Raw genomic sequence first — 9,504 nt, forward strand, 5'->3', positions numbered from 1 at the left:
ATTTCAGATCTCAGGTAATCACCAACATGTACTGGCCATGCAGCACAATCTACTGAGTAGATAGATGGTAAAAAAAAAAGTTGATGCATTTCGTAATACATAGCATACATGTATTTAGCTTCTCATCTTGGATATTCCCTCCTGAAGTACACCTCAGAGATCACACCTATCCAGTGAAAAAAGGGAAATGAAGGAAATACTGTAAAGAACTCTGCATGTCTGATGTGAGAAAGCTGAGTAGCTAGTGACCAACCAAACGAAATAAATTGATGGCAAAAGTCCAGATCTTACAGGACAGGTGTCTAATCACACGATTTAAACATACACACACACACACAGAGTATTAATTGGCACCCAAGTCAGCGGTTTCACATGGGAGGCCAAGAATTTAATCAACCATGGGAAATAAACTAACCTCAAGCTTAGAAATGACTCCTACACAACATGATTGAAATTCTGCATGATAATAATAGGTAGCAGAGTTGCATTAGTTGCATTTGTTCCACAACAAAACAACTGCTTTTGTCTCAACAATTTTCAGTTAGAGAATAAGAGCACATGTGATTGGCACACTCATTTGGGGTTAGAGAAACCTTCACTCCAGTAGCCAAAACTTATTGCATGACCCTAGGAAAGCCATTTTTTTCCCCCAAGAAGCTCAGATCCTTACCCTACCTAAATGAAATGATTATTCAAACCAGAAAAATTAGGTTCTTGGAACAGTTTTGAGTATCCCACTATATGGCATTCTCTGCTAATCACGGGTGGCAGTTGTTTCCTAGTTCATGGATATGAAGGTAGCTAAGAATGTAGATAATAACAATGCATTCAAGTGCTACCTTGATGGGAACAGCATGAATCCCTTACAGGCATTCAGAACATTTTAAATCATGATTAAATCACTATCAAGAACACGTACTCTGCCAAAAGGTGATCTAGAATCTTATTTCAAAACATAATAGGGCATTTTATGACACAGAGATCAGCTTAGTGCAGGATTTTTGTCGATAATTTTATGAGAGTCATCTAAGACACTGTGATAGATTCCCATCCTGCATGTTTACCTTCCCAACTAATAATTCATCACGCCTTTGGCAGTCAGCTTGCCTAGCCATGGACTACTATGGAATAGAGCTATGTGTATGCCACAGGACTGTCCATTGGTAACAGTAACAGAAGTAGTGCACTGGAGATGGAAAGTTTATTTTGCGATTAAAACATTGCTGAATAAAAATTGGTAGGAAGTTATATTGTTTGATGGGTCTTGTCAGCTAAACATTTTCAGATAAGAACGTACACTGCTTTTGGAAACAAATACTGTTCTGCATTGCATTAAGAAATGTATTTTAAAAAATTGTCGACAACTGTGTTTTCTTTTCATCATTTAGTTAAAATTGATCATACAGCACTGACTGGAAAACTGAGAAGGGATTCCCTCAGACACTTTCTCTAGACATTCAAGATCAAACAAGATTTATGTTTTTTTGTTTTTTTTTTAATAACATTAATCACTAAAAACTAATAGCACAAGTAAAGACTTGATATCAAAATACCTTGCCATCACATATGTCAAAGGGCACCTTCTTTGAATCATGACAGCACAGTTCAGCCCAAACCTTACAGAAAGACTGTATCACACATTGGTAGAAAATAAGAGCAGTTTCTTCAGATGGTTGTATTTAAATATTTACTTGGAACCAGCATTCTGAAAATTGCTCATGCTAATTATTCCAAAAGCACAGCACCAATATATTAAATTGGAAATTCTGTGTATTTGAGGTTTCAGTTAAAACTGTTAATTGTGAGCAGCCTAAGACTGTCAGCTTTCATTACTTCATATGTATTCATCATTTAAGTTACAGTTCATAAATCACACCATAATCTTATATGATTTGAAGTTATTTTGCAAATACAGGTTTTTTTCTCCCTATTTAGTAAAATGGGAATAATAAAAATAAGGAATTCAGCCTTTTAGGAAATAAATGTCAAGTCTGACAGTAGTTGCAGGGCTCATAGCTGAGACAGACTACTTGCAAAATTGGAAGAAAGAATAAAGAGCAGAGGCACGACAATAACAGTACTGGATGCAACTAAAAGAAAATAGCTTTCAGTTGATGTGCAACTGTATGATTATATTCCCACCATCAGTCAAATCCAATCCCTTCTGCAGATGTTTGTACTTTTCTCTCCTGTTTGGCTATTATGGTTCGTTATGCTGAGGGACTAAACTGATTGAAATTTTCATTGAGATGACTGCTGCAGTAAAATGCGTAAAAGAAAAAAGAAATGGAATGCAGGGAGGGCAGGATGAGAGGGAGTTTTTTTTTAACACGCAGTAGCTGGTTGCTGTATCAGAAACAGTGCAAAAGAATGGGTGGGGAAGGCTAAATGCATGGCTTTTTAAGACAACAATAAATCATACGCCATATATAGGCCAAAAATGAAAGAGGCTCTGTGTTCAGATGTAAACTTCTGGCAAGACATGGTTTGTTGTCAGGTTCCCAGACACAAAATAGGCACTCTGTTCATTTAGCATGAAGCCCTGCAAGAAGCAGGGAGCTCCGGAGACTCTTGGCTCTTCTCAGTCTCATTAGGTCTGCATATTAATGACTTGCAGCAATATAAAGGGGCCCTGTAGCAGCCTCCCCTTCCCCCTGGTTCCTGGGTTTCCCATCATTAAGGGAACAGTGACTATAGCAGAAGGAAAATAGAGGATACTAACATGCAGGAGATGCTGCACTGCTATGACAGCACTGAGTTCCTTGCCCTGAAATCATTTAAGACAGGGGTCAGGAAAAAAACAAAACAAAACAAAAACAACACAATACCAACAACAACAAAAAATAAAAACAGGAAAACTGGAGGAACTCAGGCAGTATTTTGTATGACATACTGGTAGCAAATCCTGATACATGACAGAGAATAGAAGAAACAAGGGGAAAGAATCACTGTGTTGAATCACTGAATCAAGACATACCAGACCTTTGGAAGCTGCAGTAGAGAGGAAAGGAAAAGCATTTGTGGCTAAAATGCAGTATGAGGGCAAGAATGAATTCCAGTGCATAGAATCTAAACAAAAAATGTCCCTTTCAAAGCAATCTGACAGTAAGAGAGCAAAGACAGCAAGCTATACACATAGGAATAGCACTGCAATGCATACAGTTCCTAAATGGTTCAAATCACAGCTATATCATTATCTCTTAAAGCATTTATTTCCTTTGTTTGGATTGAAAGAAATGTATTTAAGAATACCCTGGCCTTATTAGCATGGAGATCACTTATATTATACGGTTCATTAATTTGAATTAAAAAACAGTCCTCTAAAAATGCTAAGGTATTACACATTCAGAACACCCAATGTGTCTCCAGCCCCTCTGAGCAAAAATCCTCAGAGTCTGGCTGTCATTCAGTCAGCTGGTTCATTCTTTCCCCTGGGAACTCCCCTTGCACTTCACGCTGCCATGCCAGCTGAAGTGCCTACTAAACAGAGTTGCCTAGTGCATTGAAATCTACAGCTGGGGGGGGGGAAACTAACCCATAATAAAATGTACAAGAACTTTAGTTTTACTTGCAAGAAGTTTTGCTACAGCCAGTGACGTAGAATGACACACCCCAAACCTCCAAGATCAAATGAATTAAGTTCTGCCCCTTGAATACACAGTGTTCAAAATTGCCTCCTTGTTTAGATCACCGTAATGGCAAGCTGACCTCAACCCAGCCTTCCATGCAATATGCTTATGTGATTTTGTGCCACTCACATTTTACATTCCTACAGGTAACCCTTCTAGTCTCCCTACTTACAGATTGACTGTTTCCACTTTCTTATCAGACTTACCAGAGGATTGACCTCGATTAGTGGCATCATGATCACTGTCTCCTTGCTCACTGTCTCCATGACCACTGTCCTTAGAGCTTACTATGTCTGCTTCCTGGAATGCAGAACTAGACACAGAAACATCTTTACATTAGAATAAACATTAAAGAGGAACTCATAAAACATTCTTCTGCCATCACATGGCCAAACAAGGTGCTGCAGTCACTCACCCCTGCCTTGTACCTCTGCAGAGCAGCACAGCTCTGCCCATCATGAACAAAACTTGCCTTTTCAGACATAGGTAGCCTAGCCCAAACAGCCAGCAGGCATTGCCACTCTGTCTGTTTTTCATGTAATTGCTATAAATTGGGCATCACTGATGTAAGCTAGATGGCAAAGCTTTAACTTAGAGAGGCCAATGTTGTAAGGAAGACTCTATGGAAGGATTAATAAGTATTTAAAGGATGTTTTAGACTAATAAAACATGAGATTTTGTTTTCTTTTCAGATGACTTTGAGACCAATTCAAAAAAGCAGTAATTCATACTCATTTACTTGACAGCGTTTTATTTCATATGTCTACATACATCCATTTTCCCACTGCTTTGCTACTGTTTTACATCTGCAGTGAACACATTTCTGCATCCCATTCACACTTGCTAAAGCATGCATTATGAAAACATGACTAAGGAGCTCATACCTGTTTACCCGTCGGGGTCTGTCAACTAGATAACTGAGCTCAGCACGCTGATGTTTCGTCTAGGAGAAAAAAATATATGGAGAAATATTTGAACACTTGGTATTTCTGTAACCAACATCAGAAAACGCACAAGAGCAGCTCTTCATATTCACTGCAAATGGTAATGTTTAACTGCAAGTAGGCCTACACAGTCTATTTCTGGGATGTATGAAGAAATAAAATCAGCCAAATAATCTTCTTCACACATACGGGAAAGCGTGAGGGATTTTTTCCCCCCAAGTTCTTTGGGATGAGATTCTGACACGTTTTCTCACAGTGCATGCTGTCAAGCATCACAAGGACTCCCACAAAAATCAGCCAAACTATTTCTAGAGTTGTGTACCACTTGCTCTGAGACAAAACTTATTGTAATCTGGTTTTCAGCCCGTTTTCAGTTCTAGAATATAAAAATAGGGAGAGACAGTATCGTTATTGCACAGTAAGGAAGAAAATACATCAAGACAGCCTTGACTCCTCAGAACAGCAACAGAAGGAAGAGCTTTACAGACATTTTGAGGGAAAGTCAATGTTAAAAGCCAATACGAGACACTGCACTGCAGAACTTATCCAGCTTTAGAAAATATCATGCAAACTGCGTCAGCCAGCCTGGACAGAGTTCAGGTTTCAGTATTCACATTAAGAGAGTTTTGTTTCCTGCAGCACACAAGCAGAGAGCCACCAATAGCATGTAGGAGCTAACACAGAGAAACAATTAACAGGAGAGCATTATGACAGCCATACGCTGGGACAGAAATTCTCTATACACTGGGCAACACAACACAGACAACGAGTTTAACGAGAGGAAACTGTAAATCTCTGCGTATGATTTCACGGCAAGTCTTTCACGATGCTTTTCTTTGCAAACAAGGCTTTCAGTTACAAAGCGAGGGAGGAAAGAAGAGTCAATTAATAGGCCCTAATTCACACATTAATTAAAGCTCCTGCTAACTGCAGAGATTTTCACGCTCCCAGAAGGGGGTTCCCCCGTAGCCTTTCTCACACATGCTAAGGCTCCAGGGGGGAGTGTTGGGGGAGGAGACGTGGGAGGAAAGCGCAGTTTTAAGAAACTCAGAAGCGCTTGCAGCCAATGGCTCGGAGAGCCCCAGCGCTGCTCTACAGGGGCGGGGGCCGGCCCGACAGAGTCGCCCTTCGGTGCGGGGGCTCCCGGCCCTCACGCCTCCCTCTCCTGCAGCCGGCAGGTGAACGGGGAGGCGGGCGAAGCGCCTTCCCCGCAGGGCAGCGGCTTCGTTGGCCGACGTGGGAGCGCAGCGGCGCGGGGCAGCGGTGCGGCCGGCGCCCGAGGGTCCCCCAACGGCCGCCAAGGGCCCGGCGCGCGGCCCGGCCTTACCTCGCTGGACAGGATGCTGCCGTTGGAGATGATGTCGGGCTGCTGGTCGGCGTAGCCGGTCACGATGGCCCCGCAAGGGTTGTGTTCGGCGTCGGTGCTGCGGGAGGGGCTGCAGGGTTTGAGGAACATCAGGTCGGTCTTGGCGGACTCGGGAGTGAGGCAGACCTGGTAGCAGTAGTTCTGGTTGTGGTGGTGGGAGCCGAAGCTGCCCGACTCCTCCACCGGCACCTGCGCCGGGTTGCTGGGCGCGTTGGAGCTCTGCACCAGCATGATGTCCGACTTGCTGAGTTTCTTCTTGCGGGCTCGCGCTTGGCGGCTGCAGCAGGGGCAGCAGCAGCAGCAGCCCAGGCAGCAGTCGCTGGCCAGGCAGGTGTAGATGTTGAGCTTCTTCTCCTTTTGGCAGCGCACGGCCAGCACGATCATGGCCAGCAGGAAGATGAAGGAGACGGAGCCCAGGGCGATGATGAGGATGAGAGTGAGGTCGAGCGAAGTGTCTCCCCCGGAGCGGCTGGGCCTATGCTCTCCGCCGCCTCCGCCGCCCCCCGCGCCCACCCCCGCGCCCAGCGCTCCGCCGCCGCCGCCGCCGCCGGGCCGCTCGGCCGCGCCGTCCACCAGCACCACCTGGATGGCGGCTGTGGAGGAGAGCGGCGGCTGCCCGTGGTCGCGCACTTCGACCACCAGCTCGTAGGGCCGCTGAGGGTCGCGCTTGGCCGGCACTCTGCGCGCCGTCCGCAGCTCGCCCGTTCGCCAGTCCATGCGGAAGAGGCTGGCCTCGTTGCCCCGCACGATGCTGTAGGTGAGGCGGGCGTTGTCGCCGTCGTCGGCGTCCACCGCCGCCACGCGGCTGACCAGGTAGCCCGGCTCGGCGCCGCGCGGCAGCACCTCCCGCGCCGGGGTGCCGTTGCGGCCGGGCAGCGGGCTGACGATGGCGGGAGCGTTGTCGTTCTGGTCCACGACGATGATATTGACGGTGGCGTTGCCGGCCAGCGGCTGCGGTTCCTCTCCGGCGTCGCGAGCCTCCACCTGGAAGCTGAACTCCTTGAGCTGCTCGTAGTCGAAGGAGCGGAGCGCGTAGAGGAAGCCGTTCTCGGAGTTGATGGAGACGTAGGTGAAGACGGACATGCCCTGGATCTGACTCTCAAGGATAGAGTAGGCGAGCTGGGCGTTGGCGCCCTGGTCCCGGTCGGTGGCGCTGACGGCGTAGATGTAGGCGCCGGGCACGTTGTTCTCGCTCACGTACACCTGGTAGACGGGCTGGCTGAAGCGCGGCGCGTTGTCGTTCACGTCGCTCACCCGCACCTGGATGGACTTGCTGGTGCTGAGCGGCGGCTCGCCGCGGTCCCGAGCCACTACGGTCAGCGTGTAGGCGTCGCCGCCCGGCTGCTCGCGGTCCAGCGGCCCCTCGGTGACGATGGTGTAGTAGTTTTTGAACGAGCTCTTGAGGCGGAAGGGCGCGTCGCCCTGCAGCAGCTCGCACTGCACCTGCCCGTTCTCCTCCGAGTCGCGGTCCGAGACGCTGAAGAGGGCCACCACGGTGCCCGGCGCCGCCGCCTCGCTCACCGCCTCCTTCACGGTGGAGAAGCTGATCTCGGGCGCGTTGTCGTTGGCGTCCAGCACCCGCACCAGCACCTTACAGTGCGCCGGCACGGCGTTGGGCCCCAGGTCCTTCGCTTGCACGTACACCTGGTACACGCTGCTCTCCTCGTAGTCCAGCTCGCCGCTCACCTCCAGGCGCCCGGTGCGCGGCGCGATGCCGAAGAGCTCTCGTGCGCGGGCCGATATGTGGCTGCTGAAGGAGTAGATGACCTCGCCGTTCTGCCCCTCGTCGGGGTCGCTGGCGTTGAGCTGCAGCACCAGCGTGCCCGGCGGAGAATTCTCCGGCAGCGATACGGTGTAGACGGGCTGCTCGAAGGCGGGGACGTTGTCGTTGGAGTCCAGCACCCTGATGGTGAGCAGGGCGGTACCGGTACGCTGCTGGGGCTGCCCGCCGTCCACCGCAGTCAGCACATAGCGGTGCACCGCCTGCTGCTCGCGGTCCAGCGGCTTGTCCAGCACCAGCTCGGCGAAGCGGTTGCCGTCGCCCTGCGTCTGCACGTCGAGTGAAAAGTAGCTGTTGGGAGTGATCTCGTAGGTGCGCAGAGAGTTGGTGCCCACGTCGGGGTCGAAGGCGCTCTCCAGGGGGAAGCGGGTGCCCGGCGTGGCGCTCTCCGAGATCTCCACGGTGAGGTCGGGTTCGGGGAAGGAGGGTGGGTTGTCGTTGATGTCCAGCACCTCGATCTCCACCCGGAACAGCTCGAGGGGGTTCTCCAGGAAGACCTCCAGGTGCAGCAGGCAGGAGGGGCTCTGCTTGCAGATCTGCTCGCGGTCGATCTTCTCGTTCACGTAGAGCACCCCGGTTTCCAGGTTGAGTTCCAAGTAAGGGCTGCGGGAGTTGGACGCCGTCTGAAAGCGGCGAGCCGAAAGTTTTGTAATGTCCAAGCCCAGGTCTTCGGCGATATTCCCCACGAACGTGCCATGCTCCTGTTCTTCCTGCACCGTGTAATGGAGCTGGCCGAGGGCCCCCTCCAGCATCCAGAGCGAGGCAAAGAGGAATAGCACGATCATCTCCAACGGGGAAAGAGATTCCCCCCTCCCCAACGCCACCTCTTCTTCCTTTTCCAAAAGCCTCCACCACCTCTTCCTCCGAAAGCACACAGCACAGTGCGTGCGCCTGTGTGTGGATGTGTGTGCGCGACTCTGTGTGTGTGTGTATGTGTGTGTGTGTGTCCGCGCCTGCGAGCGTGTGGCGAGAGAGGGAGAGGGGAGGGGGAAGGAAGGGGGGCTCCGGCTTAGGGGGGGGGGGGAGTGCGCTAGGTATTATTTCTTCTGAATCATGTCAAGATTTTTTTCACCCCCATCTCCCTCCTATTTGTTACGAGTATTATTGTTTCACACGCTGACCAAATGAAGAAGAAAGGCGTCCCCACTTCATCTGTGATCTTCGAAATCAATGGCCAACTAATAATAGCTATTAGCTGCCCGCATCTACAGACACACAGTAGCCCGCTTTTATTTATTCCGAGAGTCTTGGCACTGCACCGCGGCAGCAACAGCGTCGGCAGCAGCAGCAAATCCCAGGGAAGAAATTTTTGTATTTCAGGATTGTCCTCGGTTTGTCTTCCTTGTGGGAGCCGGAGGGGGAGAAGCTGCTGGCGGAGCCGGTGGACATGCCCTCTTCGGAGGCGAGAAAAAGGCAGAAAATCACGAAATAAAAAAAAAAAACAAAAATTTCTTAAAAAGAAAAAATTATAACCCGCAAAAACGTTTCATATAAAAAACGGCAGAGAACAGCTTCTCTACCCAAACTTTCATTCCCTGATTTCTCTGGGATTTCCTCTTTTTATGTCAAGATCTTAGATTTTTCTCTCTTCTATCAACAGTCTTTCGTTTTCTTCTTTTATTGCTATTATTACGTTCATCATCATCATCACTCTGCGTTTTATGGACGTGCCGATCAGTTTTGCTTTTTTTTTTTCTCTCCTCTCTTGCTGCTTTTGCGCCTAACCCCTCTCTTTGCTTGCTGCTGCTGCTGCTGCTGCTGCTGCTGCTGCTGCTGCTGCTGCTG

General features: G+C 48.9%; 1 protein-coding gene across 2 annotated transcripts in view; it reads right to left on the bottom strand.

Annotated features, from left to right (window-relative positions):
• Window positions 1–8,510, bottom strand: part of PCDH10 (protocadherin 10) — a 32,952-nt gene extending 24,442 nt beyond the window's left edge. For both annotated transcript variants that reach the window (XM_042829778.1, XM_042829779.1), the window contains exons 1-3: window positions 5,901–8,510; window positions 4,514–4,572; window positions 3,836–3,942 (exon numbers count right to left, since the gene is read on the bottom strand). In XM_042829778.1, the coding sequence (XP_042685712.1) occupies window positions 3,836–3,942; window positions 4,514–4,572; window positions 5,901–8,504 (2,770 nt within the window). In that variant the 5' untranslated portion in view covers window positions 8,505–8,510. The remainder of the gene's footprint in view (window positions 1–3,835; window positions 3,943–4,513; window positions 4,573–5,900) is intronic.
• Window positions 8,511–9,504: the final 994 nt, after the last annotated feature.

The sequence above is a fragment of the Centrocercus urophasianus genome, unplaced genomic scaffold (assembly GCF_019232065.1).
Source record: "Centrocercus urophasianus isolate 14NV4802_14NV808 unplaced genomic scaffold, USGS_Curo_1.0 seq_32, whole genome shotgun sequence".
NCBI lineage: Eukaryota > Metazoa > Chordata > Aves > Galliformes > Phasianidae > Centrocercus > Centrocercus urophasianus.